Below are 20,956 nucleotides of genomic sequence, written 5' to 3'. Positions count from 1 at the left end.
TTCTATAAGAAAACTGTCTTACAAAGACAATTTTCTATAAGAAAACTGTCTTACAAAGACAATTTTCTATAAGAAAACTGTCTTACAAAGACAATTTTCTATAAGAAAACTGTCTTACAAAGACAATTTTCTATAAGAAAACTGTCTTATAAAGACAATTTTCTATAAGAAAACTGTCTTACAAAGACAAATTTTCTATAAGAAAACTGTCTTACAAAGACCGTTTTCTATAAGAAAACTGTCTTATAAAGACAATTTTCTATAAGAAAACTGTCTTACAAAGACAAATTTTCTATAAGAAAACTGTCTTACAAAGACCGTTTTCTATAAGAAAACTGTCTTACAAAGACCGTTTTCTATAAGAAAACTGTCTTACAAAGACCGTTTTCTATAAGAAAACTGTCTTACAAAGACCGTTTTCTATAAGAAAACTGTCTTATAAAGACAATTTTCTATAAGAAAACTGTCTTTAGTTTATTTTATTAATATTTGCTTCATGACCCTGGTAATAATATTAAACTGTTTTAAATTTCTTGTAGCCCTTTAAAAATATGCCAGCATATGTTACATACTTAAGCAAATTTTTAATAAACCTTCAGCAACATTTTAGGTATTTAAGTAGCTTTTTAAAGAAATCAATGAAAAACAAATGCTGCAGCATAAAAACAAAGTCAAACAATATTAAAAACCCATAACATTAACAAGCCTTAAATATACATAAATATTTATTAAATAACAAGAAAAAAAATTAAATTAAATGAGGCTTGACATTAAGAAAATATTTCAAATATTTACTTAGGAACTCAAAATAGGGATTAACATGTTAATTTCAAAATAACAAATTAAAGGCAATTAATTTTGCAAACAAAAAGAGAAAAAAATTAAGAAGATATAAAACAGCTATAAAGACTGACACTCTCAAGTGTTATCTTTAGAAATTTATGTAAATAAATATGTAAACACTCGCCTTCAAACTCTTACATACTGTGACACACAACAATTACAGCTACAAATGAGTTGTCTCGTGTAAATAAATTTCTTTAAGCAACTCATCTTCAAATAATAAACAAACATTCTCAATGGCTCATACGTGCATACATTTGTACGTACGTACACACAAACCATGTAAATACAAACATGGCGTACTTATGGGAGAGAGAGTACGTATGAGCATTAAATTACTTATACGCTCAGATTCACATTCACATACACCTTAACTCCCTCATATTAACAGTAATCATTCAAGTACTCAAATAACTGTTTACGAATGTAATGAAGGGAGGGAGGTTGAGAGCAAGTATGGGAATTGATGAGTGTGAGTAAATAAAACGGGATTATTTGTTTTGAGGGTAAATAGTAGAAGAAATTATACTTTTGACAAGAATTTCAGTTTAATGAAAAACAAATTCTTGTTGGAGTTAAAAAAAAACACATGAGGAAAAAGAATATTACTTAATCAAGCCATGTAAATTAATATTAATTCAAAAAGACACTTTTCTGTATAAGAAAACTGTCTTTCACAAGACACTTTTCTCTATAAAAAAACTGTCTTTCACAAGTGACTTTTCTCTATAAGAAAACTGTCTTTCACAAGTGAATTTTCTGTATAAGAAAACTGTCTTTCTGTACTAGTTCTGTTCCAGTTCTGTTCTAGTTCTGTTCTAGTTCTGTTCTAGTTCTGTTCTAGTTCTGTTCTAGTTCTGTTCTAGTTCTGTTCTAGTTCTGTTCTAGTTCTGTTCTAGTTCTGTTCTAGTTCTGTTCTAGTTCTGTTCTAGTTCTGTTCTAGTTCTGTTCTAGTTCTGTTCTAGTTCTGTTCTAGTTCTGTTCTAGTTCTGTTCTAGTTCTGTTCTAGTTCTGTTCTAGTTCTGTTCTAGTTCTGTTCTAGTTCTGTTCTAGTTCTGTTCTAGTTCTGTTCTAGTTCTGTTCTAGTTCTGTTCTAGTTCTGTTCTAGTTCTGTTCTGGTTCTGTTCTAGTTCAGGTTATAGTTCTAGCTCAGGTTCTAGTTCAGATTCTAGTTCAGGTTCCAGTTCAGGTTCTATTTCAGGTTCTAGTTCAGGTCCAGTCCAGGTTCTATTTCGGGTTCTAGTTCAGGTCCAGTCCAGGTTCTATTTCGGGTTCTAGTTCTAGTTCTGTTCTAGTTCTGTTCTAGTTCTGTTCTAGTTCTGTTCTAGTTCTGTTCTAGTTCTGTTCTAGTTCTGTTCTAGTTCTGTTCTAGTTCTGTTCTAGTTCTGTTCCAGTTCTGTTCCAGTTCTGTTCTAGTTCTGTTCTAGTTCTGTTCTAGTTCTGTTCTAGTTCTGTTCTAGTTCTGTTCTAGTTCTGTTCTAGTTCTGTTCTAGTTCTGTTCTAGTTCTGTTCTAGTTCTGTTCTAGTTCTGTTCTAGTTCTGTTCTAGTTCTGTTCTAGTTCTGTTCTAGTTCTGTTCTAGTTCTGTTCTAGTTCTGTTCTAGTTCTGTTCTAGTTCTGTTCTAGTTCTGTTCTAGTTCTGTTCTAGTTCTGTTCTAGTTCTGTTCTAGTTCTGTTCTAGTTCTGTTCTAGTTCTGTTCTAGTTCTGTTCTAGTTCTGTTCTAGTTCTGTTCTAGTTCTGTTTGTGCCGCCCTGCTCTCTTCGATTAATTTCACACAAAAGTCAATACATTTCTATGCTGTTTGCCAAAGTATTAAATACTGCCAATATTTATTTATTATAGTAATATATACCAGGAATATTAAACAGATTCCTCCTCCTCCTCTTCAAAACGAAAAGAATCCTAAAGGCATCACTTACTTATTCATCTGCACATGATAATGATGTTGATGTTGAAAATAAATGCGGAAGCAAAATAACGAAAGAAAAATTAATGCAAATTAAACAACAAAAATAAATATTAAATAATTTTTAAACCTTAAACCCAGCTAGAACAAAATTTTGCTGTAATATTGATTTTTTTCCCCAAAAAAATTCTTAAAAATAGAACAAAAAAACGCACCCCCTAAAAAGGAATTCGCATTAATAACTTTTATATAAGAACGAGTAGTTTATATAAAAGTTAGCATGTCTAACAACAATTTAACTTAAAAAACAAATGAAATGTTATACAAATATTTCACAAAAACTATAAAAGTTTTCACAAAACGCTGAATTACTAAACATGAGAAGTTCAAAACTACCAACGACTTTGGCGCTTGAATATATAAACAAAAGTGTTAAGCTGAGAGTCAAAAGTTGTGAAGACAGAGAGGAATTTATTAAAAATTTTACAATAATATAGAAATGTGTGGTGGTTTCATGTTAAACATGTTCATTTAATTAGCACTTTTTTGTGTTGAGATGAATAAAATTGTTTAAAAATAGAAACTACACAAACTGTCACTAGACAAAATATTATCACAGAGATTTAAAGGAATAATTTGTTTCGAAATCGAATTAATTCGAATTTACAATACAAATGTTCAAATATAATTGATTCTTCTTTTATTTCAATTGACTCAAATCCCCCAAATTTATTAGCTTTTCTTTCTTATTGTTCTTACTACTTTAAACTGCTGCCTTTTCGACATAGTAAATATTTGTTTTTTGTTTTATTGTTTTTTATTTTATTTCTCGCGTAATCATTTTGTTCGCCAAATGGCCATGACTTTGAGTAACTTGTTGCATGCTGACATCAAATATAAATTGTAACACTAACAAACACGAACAACAACAATAAAAACAAAAGCAGCAGCACCAACAGCAACAACATTCAAAAAAAGGGGATGAATTTTTGAACTTGTTGTTTGAACATGACGTAACACTGGCTAGTTAAAGCAACAGCAACACCACATGCTGTTTCTGTTCTAGTTGTTTTTGTTTTATTTTATTCTATTTTTTGATATCATATAAATTATTTGGCTTTTGTTTAAATGCTCTGTAGATTATTTTTAAAACACATTAATGGGTTTTGTAGCAGTGAGAGATAAAAAAAACTACAGAACAGAACTAGAACAGAACCAGAATAGAACTAGAACAAAACTAGAACAAAACTAGAAGAGAACTAGAACAGAACTAGAACAGAACTAGAAGAGAACTAGAACAGAACTAGAACAGAACTAGAAGAGAACTAGAACAGAACTAGAACAGAACTAGAACAGAACTAGAACAAAACTAGAAGAGAACTAGAACAGAACTAGAACAGAACTAGAACAGAACTAGAACAGAACTAGAACAGAACTAGAAGAGAACTAGAACAGAACTAGAACAGAACTAGAACAGAACTAGAACAGAACTAGAACAGAACTGGAACAGAACTGGAACAGAACTAGAACAGAACAAGAACAGAACTAGAACAGAACTAGAACAGAACTAGAACAGAACTAGAACAGAACTAGAACAGAACTAGAACAGAACTAGAACAGAACTAGAACAGAACTAGAACAGAACTAGAACAGAACTAGAACAGAACTAGAACAGAACTAGAACAGAACTAGAACAGAACTAGAACAGAACTAGAACAGAACTAGAACAGAACTAGAACAGAACTAGAACAGAACTAGAACAGAACTAGAACAGAACTAGAACAGAACTAGAACAGAACTAGAACAGAACTAGAACAGAACTAGAACAGAACTAGAACAGAACTAGAACAGAACTAGAACAGAACTAGAACAGAACTAGAACAGAACTAGAACAGAACTAGAACAGAACTAGAACAGAACTAGAACAGAACTAGAACAGAACTAGAACAGAACTAGAACAGAACTAGAACAGAACTAGAACAGAACTAGAACAGAACTAGAACAGAACTAGAACAGAACTAGAACAGAACTAGAACAGAACTAGAACAGAACTAGAACAGAACTAGAACAGAACTAGAACAGAACTAGAACAGAACTAGAACAGAACTAGAACAGAACTAGAACAGAACTAGAACAGAACTAGAACAGAACTAGAACAGAACTAGAACAGAACTAGAACAGAACTAGAACAGAACTAGAACAGAACTAGAACAGAACTAGAACAGAACTAGAACAGAACTAGAACAGAACTAGAACAGAACTAGAACAGAACTAGAACAGAACTAGAACAGAACTAGAACAGAACTAGAACAGAACTAGAACAGAACTAGAACAGAACTAGAACAGAACTAGAACAGAACTAGAACTAGAACAGAACTAGAACAGAACTAGAACAGAACTAGAACAGAACTAGAACAGAACTAGAACAGAACTAGAACAGAACTAGAACAGAACTAGAACAGAACTAGAACAGAACTAGAACAGAACTAGAACAGAACTAGAACAGAACTAGAACAGAACTAGAACAGAACTAGAACAGAACTAGAACAGAACTAGAACAGAACTAGAACAGAACTAGAACAGAACTAGAACAGAACTAGAACTAGAACAGAAATAGAACCTGAAATAGATCCTGAACTAGATCCTGAACTGGAACCTGATCTAGAATCTGAAATAGAACCTGAACTAGAACCAGAAATACCTGAATTAGAACCTGAACTAGATCCTGAACTGGAACCTGATCTAGAATCTGAAATAGAACCTGAAATAGAACCTGAACTAAAACCTGAACTGGAACCTGATCTAGAATCTGAGCTAGAACCTGAACTAGAACCAGAAATACCTGAAGTAGAAACTGAACTAGAATCTGAAAAAGAACCTGAAATAGATCCTGAACTAGATCCTGAACTGGAACCTGAACTAGATCCTGAACTAGAACCTAAAGTAGAACCTGACTTGGAACCTGAAATAGAACCAGAAATACCTGAATTAGAACCTGAACTGGAACGTGAACTGGAACCTAAAATAAAACCTAAAGTAGAACCTGAATTGGAACCTGAAATAGAACCAGAAATACCTGAAATAGATCCTGAACTGGAACCTAGAATAAAACCTAAAGTAGAACCTGAATTAGAACCTGAACTAGATCCTGAACTGGAACCTGAACTAGAACCTAAAATAGAACCAGAAATACCTGAATTAGAACCTGAACTAGAACCTGAACTAGAACTAGAACCTGAAAAAGAACCTGAAATAGATCATGAACTAGATCCTGAACTAGAACCTAAAGTAGAACCTAAATTGGAACCTGAAATAGAACCAGAAATACCTGAACTAGAACCTGAATTAGAACCTGAACTGGAACCTGAACTAGAACCTGAACTGGAACCTGAACTAGAACCTGAATTAGAACCTGAACTAGAACCTGAATTTGAACCTGAATTAGAACCTGAACTGGAACCTGAACTAGATCCTGAACTGGAACCTGAACTGGAACCTGATCTCGAATCTGAACTAGAACCTAAAGTAGAACCTGAATTGGAACCTGAAAAAGAACCTGAACTGGAACCAGAACTAGAACAAAACTAGAACCTGTTTTCTATAAGAAAAAATTGTCTTACAAAGACTCACCTTCGTGAGAAGGGATCCTTATAGATAGTGGAGTAGTTTAAGTCATGTCCGTCTGTCTGTTGAAATCAATTTTCTGAAGACCCCAGATATCTTCGGGATCCAAATCTTCAATAATTCTGTCAGACATGCTTTCGAGAAGTTTACTATTTGAAATCAGCAAAATCGGTCAACAAATAACTGAGATATGAGGAAAAAACCAGGACAACCTCGATGTTTTACCTATTTTTGACCTATATCTGGATTACTAAGTCATTAATATAGACAATATGGATATCTAATGACAGATATTTCAAAGAACCTTGCAACAATGTATAAAATCGGAAAAATTACTTTTTAATCCGGAAATTTTTTTTTACCGAAAATTTTTTTCTTAAATTTAAAAAAAAAAATCAAATAACAATTCGAAAAATTTTTTTTTTCCAAAAAATTAAAAAAAAACAACTTTGGAAAAAAAATTTGTTTGTTCACCTAAAAATATTTAAAATTTGTATTTTGAAGTATAATTTGGTGAAGGGTATATAATAGCTCTCTTACTTGTTTTATAAGAAAACTGTCTTACAAAGACTGATTTTAATTTAGCTGGAAATTTTAAAATTTTTCTTATTATTTTATGCCACACTGTTCTGCATTTAAGTATTTTTTATGTCATTAATTTTATAGCTTTAACAAACTTGTTTTTTAGTTTATTTTTTAGTTTAAAAATATATATTTCAAATTGAATTTTTTTTTTTCGTTCGTTCAATTGTATTAACTCTAGTTTTATGGGTATTAATGTTCACATAAATATGATTATATCTATTTATTTTAAGTTCCTTTTATTTCTTACTGTAATAAATTTTTTATTGTAATAAGAATAAACAAACAAACTTACCCGTTGTGCCATTTTCACGACCATTAGCATCCGCATTATCATTTCCGTTTTCCGCTACCAAGGCCGTTGTTAGACCTGCTGTTGGTTTTCCCGTGCCATTTTCGGTTTTAACTATTTCCACATTGTATTTCACCATGATGTTTTGCTTTTGTTATTGTTGAGGGAGGGGTTGTGGTGGGTATATGTAGGAGGTAGAGAGTTAGTGTGAGAGAGGGAGAGGTTAGAGTTGAGTTTAAATTTATTTTAGGGATTTCTTTTTTTGTTTTGTTTACAATGTTTGTTGTTGTATGTTAGGTTACATGGCGTGTTTGTTGTTATTGTTTTTGGAAGGTAGTGGGGGGGAGTGTTTGTTGTTTATTTGTTTTGTTTTGCTTGGTTTTTTATGCTTTCGGTTGTTATTGTTATTGTTGTTGTTTGTAGTTCTTGAATGATATGGCAGCAAGGAAAAAAGGTTTGCCAACTGTTAATTAGAGTTTATGACAACATTAAACTGTAAATAAATGGATTAAAAGAAAATATTATGAAAATTTAGTTAAATACTGGGGTTTTTAAAAATATAATTAATATGTTGAATAAAAAATATATAATTTTAAGCAGGTTTTTCAAATGTTGTTTTAAAAAAAATATAAAATAAGTTGGTTTTTATCTTTCTTTTTTTGGGATTAAAAATGTGTGAAATTTATAACGTTTTTATAAGTTTATCTAACTTTTCAGTGACTTTTTAACATTAATTTGTTAACCACAACACAGCTATAATTTAAAAAAGATTAAAATTACACCCAGATAACCTAGTGTGCCAAGAATTTATGGCTTATTAAGTTGGCAACATTAGGTTTATAATGAAAGTAATAATAATAAAGATAAAACGAAACTTTAGACATTATTTGCATAATAAAAATTCAACAATTTGTAAAAAAAATTTAAATTTAAATTTAAAATTTCTTTTAATTTATCAAGATTTTTTTTTTAAATTATTATTTTAATTAAATTTATTTAAATACTATATCATCACTTTGTTTTAGCTTTCAAAGCCCATTCAAAACATTTGCTCATCCCTCATTTCACTTAAAATTTTTTTTTTTTTAAATTTTCTTTGATTTATTTATTAAACGTTAAATTGTTTTCTTTTGCTGTTCAGTTTCATGTTTTAAATTGTAATAAAATTTATTTTTATAGCCTTTTCTTTTACTTTCTACCAACGTCTTGCTGCCCTCCTCCGCCTTTTCTTTTGAACTGCATTCTTCAGACCCGGAAAAAAGTAAACACATATTAAAAAGCTACAAAATTTTGTTTGTTTACATTATTTTAATATAGTTTTTCTATTCAAAACAATAACAATATTTGTATAATGTATTTATTTGCCATAACAAAGCACGTGTATTTTAGTTGAGCGTTAAGTTAACAACAACAATTGCTGCATGTTTATGCATGAATGGCAAACGTTTTATTTTGCAAAGATTGGCAACTAACTTGAGAATAAAATTCCCAGAATTTTAATACTAAGCAAACATAGTTAAAGTAGTTGTTAAAAGAAATTTATAGTGAATTCAATTTAAATAATATATTTATTGTAAATAATAAGAACATAAAATTGAAATTGAAACCAAGTAACCATACAAGAACCCTTCATAAAAACTTTACAACAGCATAGAATATCTAAATAATAATTTAATTATAATAAAAAAGCTTAAAATTGCTCAATTTCAGTATTTTCAACAAAAGTAACCACTTTATAAAAAACAAGTAACCATATCAAAAACTGCTTAAAATTACTAATTTTGATATACAAATTGATTACATTGTAAAATATATTATTTTCTAACAAATTTAAAAAAAAAAAATTAAAGTAACCATTAACAAAAAATAAGTAACCATTAAAATATCATTATAAAACACTAAAAAAAAATAATACTATTAAATAATTGAAGAAATTAAACAAAAACCACCTTAAAATTAAATTATTTCAGTATTTAGGAAAAGTAACCATTTAAAAATATATGAGTAACCATAACAAAAACCAAAGAAAATTAATATTTTTAACAATTATTTCAATATTTACTTAAAAAATTATAAGAAAAGTTAACAAAACCTAAAAAATTCAAAGTAACCGGTTCATGATAGCAAGTAACCATAGAAAAATGCCTTTTAAAAATATTAAAAAAGCTAAGTGAATCATTAATAATTAAAAAAAATCACGATATTCTATAATTTCTATGTTTTAGACAAAAGTAACCACTTTAAAAAAAACAAGTAACCGTATAAAAAACTACTTAAAATTACTAATTTTGGTATACAAATTGATTACATTGTAAAATATATTATTTTCTAACAAATTTAAATAAAAAAAATTAAAGTAACCATTAACAAAAAATAAGTAACCATTGAAATATCTTTATAAAACATTAAAAATAATGTAATACTCGTTAAATAATTGAAGAAATTAAAAAAAAACACCTTAAAACAAATTTTTTTTGTGAATTTAGGAAAAGTAACCATTTAAAAATAAATGAGTAACCATATCAAAATCTAAAGAAAATTAATATTTTTAACAATTATTATAATATTTACTTAAAAAATTATAAGAAAAGTTAACAAAACCTAAAAAATTAAAAGTAACCGGTTCATGATAGCAAGTAACCATAGAAAAATACCTCTTCAAAATATTAAAAAAGCTAAGTGAATCATTAATAATTAAAAAAAGCAATGAAATTCCATAATTTCTATGTTTGAGCCAAAAGTAACCACTTTATAAAAAACAAGTAACCATATCAAAAACTGCATAAAATTACTAATTTTGATATACAAATTGATTGCATTGTAAAATATATTATTTTCTAACAAATTTAAAAAAAAAAATAAAGTAACCATTAACAAAAAATAAGTAACCATTAAAATATCTTTATAAAACACTAAAAAAAATAATACTGTAAAAATAATTGAAGAAATTAATCAAAAACCACCTTAAAACAAATTTTTTTTATGAATTTAGGAAAAGTAACCATTTAAAAATAAATGAGTAACCATATCAAAAACTAAAGAAAATTAATATTTTTAACAATTATTATAATATTTACTTAAAAAATGATAAGAAAAGTTAACAAAACCCAAAAAATTCAAAGTAACCGGTTCATGATAGCAAGTAACCATATAAAATTTTCTTTTTAAAAATGTTAGAAAAGTTAAGTAATCCTTAATAATTAAAAAAAATCACGATATTCTATAATTTCTATGTTTTAGACAAAAGTAACCACTTTATAAGAAACAAGTAACCATATCTAAAACTACTTAGATTTACTAATTTTGGTTATTTAATTAATACATTGTAAAACATATTTGAAAAACAACAAATTATATGAAAAAATCTAAAGTAACCGTTATCAAAAAAATAAGTAACCATATAAAATCACTTTATAAAACCTCTAAAAAGTAATACTTGAATAAATTAAACAAAACCAACCTAAAAATTATTTTTTTCTCTGTATTTGGCAAAAGTAACCACTTAAAATTAAACAAGTAACCGTTTAAAAAACTAAAGAAAATTAATATTTTTAACAATTATTTCAATATTTACTTAAAAATTATAAGAAAAGTTAACAAAACCTAAAAAAAATCAAAGTAACCAGTTCAATGTAGCAAGTAACCATATAAAAATTTATTTTTAAAAATGTTAACAAAGCTATATAAAGCTGAATAATTAAAAAAAAAACATGATATTCCATTATTTTTGTGTTTTCAAAAAAAGTAACCATTTCCCATTTCCTTTATTAATTGAAAACTTTAAATAATTGAGTTAATCTTGTAATATTCTTAACTTGAAAGCATTATAATTATTAAAACAACTAATAATATATAGATGTTTGTCTATACAATTTTGTTAACCCCTTAATTGTTGGGGTGTTGCCAACGTTTCTTGGAAGTTTATTAAAGTTAATTAAACATATAATTAATCACATTTATTAAAACAATAATAAATTAATGTAATTATAAAGCTATTTACAATGTTTTTGTCCTATTGTCTACATAAATTATTTATCATTAATTTTAATTTCTTATTAATTGTTTGCTGCTGCTTGCTGTTTTTTATACTCCCATTAAATAATAATTTAATAGAGTTAAAAGTCAGCAAACAAAGCTAAAAATATTTTATAATAAAATTAATGATTTTATACATAAAAATTATTGATTGATAGCTGACAAACTATTAAACAAACAGGTAATTAAATGATTTTTAAACAGTTAATTTATTAAATAAAATATTTATATACTTACTAAAAGAGTTTTTAATTAAATTATTTGAAAAATATTTAAAGATTTCAGAATATTTATGATTTTTTCTTTATTTTCCCAAAACAAATAATTTATTCTGCTTCTTTCTTTACTTTTATATATGGCAGCCACCTTAAACCGTTAGTTTTTGCTTCTCCCTTCTCTCTCTCTTTCACTTACTCTTTGTCTCCTCCCTTCCTTATGGCTCAACATAAATTTCGTTTTAATACACAAACAATAACAAAACATCACCGTATGTACAACAAACACACACAACAACCACAACAATAATGAATAAATGTAAATTAATGATAATTGCAGTAAAATGCCATAACAATAATAACAACAAAAGCAAAAAATCTTATATTGTTGTCGACATGAGGAAAAAAATAATCAACTCTAAACAATATATAAGTCAATGTTAGATATAAAGAAATATAAAAAAAAAAAAACAACAAAAACAAAAACTAAACTACAAAACAACAACAAAAATAAAGAATAAATTTGTGAGTTTATTTACATACAAATGAAAGTTGCCAACATTTCCTAAAGAATTCCTAAAAATAATAACAAAACAGTTTCCTCAAGAAAAAAATTGCTGGAAAATTTAAATTAAAATTGTAAGAGTAAGAAATTCATTTAAAAATATTTTAATAGCTTTAAATTATAATAAAAAACTTTATTTTTACTTAAAAAAAAATCACATTTTGGGGGAAAATTTTCAAAAAATCCTGGAATGTAAGAAAATGTTTTTAAGTAAATTAGTTAAGTAAATTTAAAAAAAAAAATAAAAAAAGAATTCCCAAATTTAAAAAAAAATCCCATTTTCGGGGAAAATTTTAAAAAATTACTGGAAATGTTTTTTTTTTTTTTTTTTTTAAATCAATTTAAATGCTTTAAAATTTAATAAAAACTTGGTTTTTACTTAAAAAAAAGAATTCCCAAATTTAAAAAAAAAAATCCCATTTTCGGGGAAAATTTTGAAAAGTTACTGGAAATGTGAGAAAACATTTTTAAAGCAATTTAAATGCTTTAAAATTTAATAAAAACTTGGTTTTTACTTAAAAAAAAAATTCCCAAATTTAAAAAAAAATCCCATTTTCGGGTAAAGTTTTAAAAAATTACTGGAAATGTGAGAAAACATTTTTAAAGCAATTTAAATGCTTTAAAATTTAATAAAAACTTGGTTTTTACTTAAAAAAAAAATTCCCAAATTTAAAAAAAAATCCCATTTTCGGGGAAAATTTTAAAAAATTACTGGAAATGTGAGAAAACATTTTTAAAGCAATTTAAATTCTTTAAAATTTAATAAAAACTTGGTTTTTACTTAAAAACAGAATTCCCAAATTTAAAAAAAATCCCATTTTCGGGGAAAATTTTAAAAAATTACTGGAAATGTAAGAAAACATTTTTAAAGTAATTTAAATGCTTTACAATTTAATAAAAATTTTGTTTTTACTTAAAAAAAGAATTCCCAAATTTAAAAAAAAATCCCATTTTCGGGGAAAATTTTAAAAAATTCCTGGAAATGTAAGAAAACGTTTTTAAAGTAATTTAGTTGCTTTAAAATTTAATAAAAACCAGGTTTTTACTTAAAAACTGAATTCCCAAATTTAAAAAAAATCCCTATTTCGGGGAAAATTTTAAAAAAATTCCTGGAAATGTTAGAAAACATTTTTAAAGTAATTTAATTGCTTTAAATTATAACAATAACTTGGTTTTTACTTAAAAACTGAATTCCCAAATTTAAAAAAAAATCCCATTTTCGGGGAAAATTTTTAAAAAATTCCTGGAAATGTAAGAAAACATTTTTAAAGTAATTTAAATGCTTTAATATTTAATAAAAACTTTATTTTTACTTAAAAAAAAAATTCCCAAATTTAAAAAAAAATCCCATTTTCGGGGAAAATTTTGAAAAGTTACTGGAAATGTAAGAAAACATTTTTAAAGTAATTTAAATGCTTTAAAATTTAATAAAAACTTGGTTTTTATTTAAAAAAAGAATTCCCAAATTTAAAAAAAATCCCATTTTCGGGGAAAATTTTGAAAAGTTACTGGAAATGTTAGAAAACGTTTTTAAAGTAATTTAATTGCTTTAAAATTTAATAAAAATTTGGTTTTTACTTAAAAAAAAGAATTCCCAAATTTAGAAAAAAAATCCCATTTTCGGGGAAAATTTTAGAAACAAAAAATAAAATAAATTCAATAAAATTTACAAAAAAAACTTTGTTTCATAAAAATTCCAGCATTTCAAAAAATCCTATTTTCTGTTCTTAGTTCTTTTCATCAAATTTATCAAAATCCCAGAATTCCCAAAAATCTTGAAAAACTTCCATTTCGGGGAAATATTTTGGAAATTATAAAAATAAGCTTTTTTATGAAAAATTTAATGCTAAAATTAAATTTTGTTTTATGAAAATTCCAGAATTCCCAAAAACTTGAAAAAAATCCCTTTTAGGGGGAAATTTTAAAAATGTGATTATTAAAAAAAAATTGCTTTTAAACTAAGTTATTTTGAATAAAATTAATAAAAATTCTAGATTTTGTTAAAATCCCAGAAATGTAAGAAAACATTTTTAAAGTAATTTAAATGCTTTAAAATTTAATAAAAACTTGGTTTTTATTTAAAAAAAGAATTCCCAAATTTAAAAAAAATCCCATTTTCGGGGAAAATTTTGAAAAGTTACTGGAAATGTTAGAAAACGTTTTTAAAGTAATTTAATTGCTTTAAAATTTAATAAAAATTTGGTTTTTACTTAAAAAAAAGAATTCCCAAATTTAGAAAAAAAATCCCATTTTCGGGGAAAATTTTAGAAACAAAAAATAAAATAAATTCAATAAAATTTACAAAAAAAACTTTGTTTCATAAAAATTCCAGCATTTCAAAAAATCCTATTTTCTGTTCTTAGTTCTTTTCATCAAATTTATCAAAATCCCAGAATTCCCAAAAATCTTGAAAAACTTCCATTTCGGGGAAATATTTTGGAAATTATAAAAATAAGCTTTTTTATGAAAAATTTAATGCTAAAATTAAATTTTGTTTTATGAAAATTCCAGAATTCCCAAAAACTTGAAAAAAATCCCTTTTAGGGGGAAATTTTAAAAATGTGATTATTAAAAAAAAATTGCTTTTAAACTAAGTTATTTTGAATAAAATTAATAAAAATTCTAGATTTTGTTAAAATCCCAGAATTCCCAAATTTTTTTGAAAAAATCCCTTTTACAGGGAAATATTTTTATGGCTAGAAAAATAAACAAATTTGTTACTAATTTGAATTTTGTAAATTTTGTTTATCTTGCCTTTAGCTGGCCACCCTTTTATAGTTGAAAACTATGCAAATAAATCTCATTTAAGTAGCATCAGGGTGTTAACAAGCTACAAACATTCCAGTCCTCAATCTTGATTAAAAAAAAAACCAACGACGACGACGACGAAGAAAATAAAAATATACAATAATTTTTGCGCTGTCTTGTTAAAAAATAATTTGTTTTTTTGTGTTTTATGCAAATTTGTGTCATTATTCAGGTTTCTGTTCTTTTTTTTTTTTGCTACAATGTGTAATTGTTTGTTAAATCATTTTACAGAGAAAAAAAAATTGAAATTAGTTGTTTTAAGGGGAAAAGGGAGGGGGTGTTTCTAGGGAAAAGCAATTTTCTACAAAGTTTGGAAATTAGAGAAAATGAGAAACGAAATTTTTTAGTAATAAATTAATAAATTTACATTTCTAGGAAATTGTTAGATAGTTTAACCCCTATTAACACGAAGCCTGGTTATGCGTTAACTAATAGTTATACTGTCGGTTAAAATAATTTTTGTATGAAAACTGTCAGTATAACTATTAGTTAACACATAACCAGACTTCGTGTTACTGGGGGTAAGTCACACAAAGTCAAGTTTACTTGAACAGTCTTGAGTTTCTAGAAGAGAAAAGAGAGGCAAATAAACAAAATACACAAAATTGAATTTTATTTTTTCCTAAATGTGATTTATACAAAAATGATGAGATTTCTGGGATTTTCAAAATTTTAGAATTTTTTTTTTCCTAAAAAAAAATGTCCCCGTAAAGGGATTTTTACATAAATTTTAGGAATTCTGGGATTTTAAAAAATCTAAAATATTTGTAATTTCATTCGAAATAACTTTTTTATTATAAATACATTTTTAAAATTTCCCCGTAAAAGGGATTTTTTAAAAAAATTTGGGAATTCTGGGGAAAAAATCTAGAATTTTTGTTAATTTTATTCAAAATAACTTAAAACAACTTTAGAAGGACTTTTTTATTTAAGTCACATTTTTAAAATTTCTAATAAAAATTTCCCCGTAAAAGGGATTTTTAAAAAATTTTTGGGAATTCTGGGATTTTAAAAATGAGCGAAATTTTGTTAATTTTATTCAAAATAATTAGGTTTAAAAGCTTTTTTTTATTATAAAAAAATTTCCCCGAAAAAAGGATTTTTAAAAAAAATTTGGGAATTCTGGGATTTTAAAAAATCTAGAATTTTTGTTAATTTTATTCAAAATAACTCAATAAAAAAACACTTTTTTATTATAATTACATTTTTTTAATTTCCCCTTAAAAGGGATTTTGTTGAAAATTTTTGGGAATACTGGGGAATTTTTTTATTTTTGTTCAAAATAACTTAAAACAACTTTAGAAGGACTTTTTTATTTAAGTCACATTTTTAAAATTTCTAATAAAAATTTCCCCGTAAAAGGGATTTTTAAAAAATTTTTGGGAATTCTGGGATTTTAAAAATGAAAGAATTTTTGTTAATTTTATTCAAAATAATTAGGTTTAAAAGCTTTTTTTATTATAAAAAAATTTCCCCTTAAACGGGATTTTCAAAAAAAATTTGGGAATTCTGGGATTTTAAAAAATCTAGAATTTTTGTTAGTTTTATTCAAAATAACTCAATATAAAAGCACTTTTTTATTATAATTACATTTTTTTAATTAAGTAATTTAATAGCTTAAAAATTAAACGAAATCTTAGATTTTAATTCAAATGTGAATTCCCAACTTTAATAAAAAATTCCCAGAATTCCCAAAAACTAAAAAAAAAATCAATTTAAAAGAATTGTATAGCTTAAAAATTAAACAAAATCTTAAATTTTACATAAAATTTGAATTCCCAATTTAAAAAATAAAATCCCCAGAATTCCCAAAAAGTATATTTCCAAAAAAAATATTTTTAAAGTAATTTAAATGCTTTAATATATAATAAAAACTTAGATTATTTATAAAATTTAAATTCCCAAATTAAAAATAAAATCCCCAAAATTCCTAAAATGTTAAAAATAACTGGGATTTCCAAAAATAATAAAAGCAAATTAAAACAAAATCATTTTCTATTCATTCAAATACTTTAAAACTTAATAAAAGCCTGAATTTTAATAAAAAAAAAGAATTTTGAAATTAAAAAAAAAATCCCCAGAATTCCCAAAAAGTACAAATAACTGGGATTTCCAAAAAAATATTTTTATTTAGTTATTTAAATGCTTTAATATATAAAACTTAGATTTTTTAATAAAATTTGAATTCCCAAATTTAAAAATAAAATTCCCAAAATGTAAAAAATAACTAGGATTTTCAAAAAAAATTTAAACAAAACCAATTTCTATTCAACTTATTCCTTTAAAATTTAATAAGCCTGAATTTAAATAAAAAGTGAATTTCCAAAACTTTCCCAGAACTCCCAAAAAGTTAAAAATAACTGGGATTTCCAAAAAAAATATTCTTAAAGTTATTTAAATGCTTTAATATAATATAATAAAAACATAAATTTTTTAATAAAATTTGAATTCCCAAATTTAAAAATAAAATCCCCAAAATTCCCAAAATGTAAAAAATACCTGGGATTTTCCAAAAAAATTTAAACAAAACCAATTTCTCTTCAACTAATTCCATTAAAATTTAATAAGCCAGAATTTTAATAAAAAGGGAATTTCCAAAACTTCCCCAGAACTCCCAAAAAGTAAAAAATAACTGGGATTTCCAAAAAAAATATTTGTAAAGTAATTTAAATGCTTTAATATATAATAAAAACTTCGATTTTTTATAAAATTTAAATTCCCAAATTTAAAAAAAACATCCCCAAAATTCCCAAAATGTAAAAAATAACTGGGATTTCCAAAAATAATAACAGAAACTTTAAACAAAATTAAGTTATATTCAACTAATTATTTTAAAATTTAATACAACCCTAAATTTTAATAAAAAAAAAGAGAATTTTGAAATTAAAAAAAATCCCCAGAATTCCCAAAAAAAAATTTTTTTCTCAAAATTTCCAAAAATAATAACACAAACTTTAAATAAAATCAATTTCTTGTTATCACATTACTTTAAAATTTAAAAAAAGCCTGAATTTCAATAAAAAAAAAAGAATTTCGAAATTAAAAAAAAACATCCCCATAATTCCCAAAAAGTAAAAATAACAAAAATTTCAAAAAATCAATTTGAAATAAATTAATAGCTTTAAAATTAATTAAAAACTTAAAATTCAAATTCCCAACTTTAAAAATAAAATCCCCGAAATTCCCAAAAAGTATAAAATAAACGGGATTTCAAAAAAAAAAACAAAAAAAAATTAAAAAAATCTTTTTAAAGTAATTTAATAACATAAAAATTTTATAAAATCTTAGATTTTATAAAAAAATTTAATTCCTAAATTAAAAAAAAAAATCCCCAAAATTCCCAATAAGTAAAAATAACGGGGATTTCCAATAATAATAACAGAAAATTTAAACAATAAGTTAATTGCATTAAAATCCATCAGAAATCTTAACTTTCCAAAACCCACAATTCCCAAAAATCAAAAAAATTCTATATATTTTCTTTCCCCTGCATCTCAATTCTTTACTCTAAATATAAATAATATTTTTTTGGAGAAATTTTTTTTTTCAAAACTTTTTTTCCCAAATTTTTTTTTAATTTAAATTAGTGAAAAAATTAAAAAAAAAAAAAATTTTTGGTGAAAAAAAATTTCGGGTTAAAATAATTGTTTCCCGATTTTGACCCATTAGAGGACCAACTTACTATGGCTTTATATACATCGTTGCAAAGGTCTTTGAAATATCTATCATTAGATATCCATATTGTCTATATTAATGACTTAGTAACGCAGATATACTTGTAGATCCAAAATAGTTAAAAAAAATCGAGGTTGTCATGGTTTTTTCCTCATATCTCAGCCATTTGTGGTCGGATTTTCTTGATTTTTAAATAGCAACCGAACCGGGTTTATAGCGGATGTATTTAAGTTATTTGGGGGCTAAAATCCCCAGAATTCCCAAAAATACCAAATAGATTTTAAAAAAAAAAATCTATTTTTTTTAAATTTTTTTTTTCAAAACTTTTTTCCCCAAATTTGTTTTTAATTTAAAAAAATTGTTTCCCGATTTTGACCCATTAGAGGACCAACTTACTATGGCTTTATATATATCGTTGCAAAGGTCTTTGAAATATCTATCATTAGATATCCATATTGTCTATATTAATGACTTAGTAACTCAGATATACTCGTAGATCAGAAATAGGTTAAAAATCCAGGTTGTCCTGGCTTTTTCCTCATATCTCAGCCATTTGTGGTTGGATTTTCTTGATTTTTTAATAGCAACCGAACCGGGTCTATGGCGGATATATTGATGTATGAATCGTATACTTAAGTTATTTGGGGGCTACGGAAACGTGATTTCAACATACAAATGTAAAATGTAGAAATTACAAACGTAATGAAAAACTTATATTACCCTTGGTGAAGGGTAATACAAAACTGATATAAACTTTAATTGTTATATTGTATTGCCATTTTTGTTTTCATGTGCAAATAACAAGCCAAATTAAATAATTAGACATCATCATCATCGAAAAAAAGTACTAAAATTTGATCTCACAACAAAAAAATAAAAAAAATTATTGTTTATGAAGCGAAATGTGCAATTAATTGCTATTTTATAGGAGACATTTTACTGCCTGCTGTGAAGGGGAAAATAATAAAAAAAAAAAAATTAATGAATCAGAAAATTTCTTTTCAAATAATGACAAATTCTAAAGCAAAAATAAAGTGAAAATAAACAATTTTATATATTGTATTTAATTAATTTAATGTTGCTAATTAAAATTATGTGTTCACATTCCTTTACTCTATAATTAAACTGTTAATAACTTTGGAACAATAACATGTAATTAAATTGTTTTTTTTTGAAACAAAATAAACATAAATTATTTTTATTATTAATAATAAAAAAAAATGTGTGTTTATTTAGCTACTCTCTCTCTCATTACTCACTTAGAAATACTGCTGCTTTACAAGTTTGTTTACATTGATTGACAACTTCGCACCTCAAAGCAAAACAAAAAATGTAAACAAGTTATTAATTATTACTTTGTTTAAAACAAAATGCCTATTAAATGCTTCTGTTAATCATTTTTTTAAATACAATATTAACCGAAATTTTCTTTCTTTATCTCTAGTCCCCCCTTACCCCCCATTTTACACGTTTTATTCCTAAAGCGTGGATGCTCTGCCCCATCTATTTTTTTAGGGTTATCAACGAAGCATAAAATAAGGCCATTAACATATTTTAATAATTCTTTTTTATCTTCCATTTAAACATTTCATGTTGGCATTTTATTTCTTTATAATTTTTTTTTTTTTGTTGATTTTTCACATTTATTTTTAGCTATAAATAATGTTGTTTCACAACAATAACAGCAACAACAACAGCAAACTCAGAAACAGATTTTTATTTTATATCGTTTGTTTTTTATATTTTTTTTTGTTTTAAATTTTATGTTTCGATTTGATTTCTTAACTGTGCGAATGTTAAGAATTTTCTTTTTTTTTCACTAAACCAAAATAAATAAGAATTTTCTCATGACATTCAATTTATAAAAGAACATTAAATTAATTTATTAATTTAATGCCAAGAATTCTAATAAAATTGCCTAAAAATTCTATAAAAAATTACTGGGAATAAAAGAAATTTAATTTAAAGTAATTTAAATGCTTTAATTTATATTAAAATCTTAAATTTTTTATAAAATTTGAATTCCCAAATTTAAAAAAAAAATCCCCAAAATTTCCCCCAAAAAAAAAATAACTTAAATTCAAAAAAAAAATTAACAGAAAATTAACTAATTACTTTAAAATTTAATAAAAGCCTGAATTTTTGTGCAAAAATTGAATTTCAAAGATCCCCAGAATTCCCAAAAAGTAAAAAATTCCACACAAAAATATATGTAAAGTAATTAAATGCTTAAATATATAATAAAATCTTAGAATTTTTTATAAAATTTGAATTCCCAAATTTAAAAAATACATCCCCAGAATTCCCAAAAAGTAAAAATCACAAAAATTCCACAAAAAATATATCTAAAGTAATTTAATTTGAATTCCCAAATTAAAAACTAAAATCCCCAGAATATCCAAAAAGTAAAA

The 20,956-nt window shown here is 25.3% G+C and overlaps 1 protein-coding gene across 2 annotated transcripts in view; it reads right to left on the bottom strand.

Moving 5' to 3' along the window:
• Positions 1 to 20,956, bottom strand: part of Adcy2 (adenylate cyclase type 2 Ac76E) — a 132,466-nt gene that overhangs the window by 94,065 nt on the left and 17,445 nt on the right. For both annotated transcript variants that reach the window (XM_065505109.1, XM_065505110.1), the window contains exon 3: positions 7,251 to 7,740. In XM_065505109.1, the coding sequence (XP_065361181.1) occupies positions 7,251 to 7,386 (136 nt within the window). In that variant the 5' untranslated portion in view covers positions 7,387 to 7,740. The remainder of the gene's footprint in view (positions 1 to 7,250; positions 7,741 to 20,956) is intronic.

Source organism: Calliphora vicina, chromosome 3, assembly GCF_958450345.1.
Source record: "Calliphora vicina chromosome 3, idCalVici1.1, whole genome shotgun sequence".
In the NCBI taxonomy this organism is placed as follows: Eukaryota; Metazoa; Arthropoda; class Insecta; order Diptera; family Calliphoridae; genus Calliphora; species Calliphora vicina.
The sequence above is the reverse complement of the archived record's forward strand: the minus strand, read 5'-3'. Positions and strand labels throughout refer to the sequence as shown.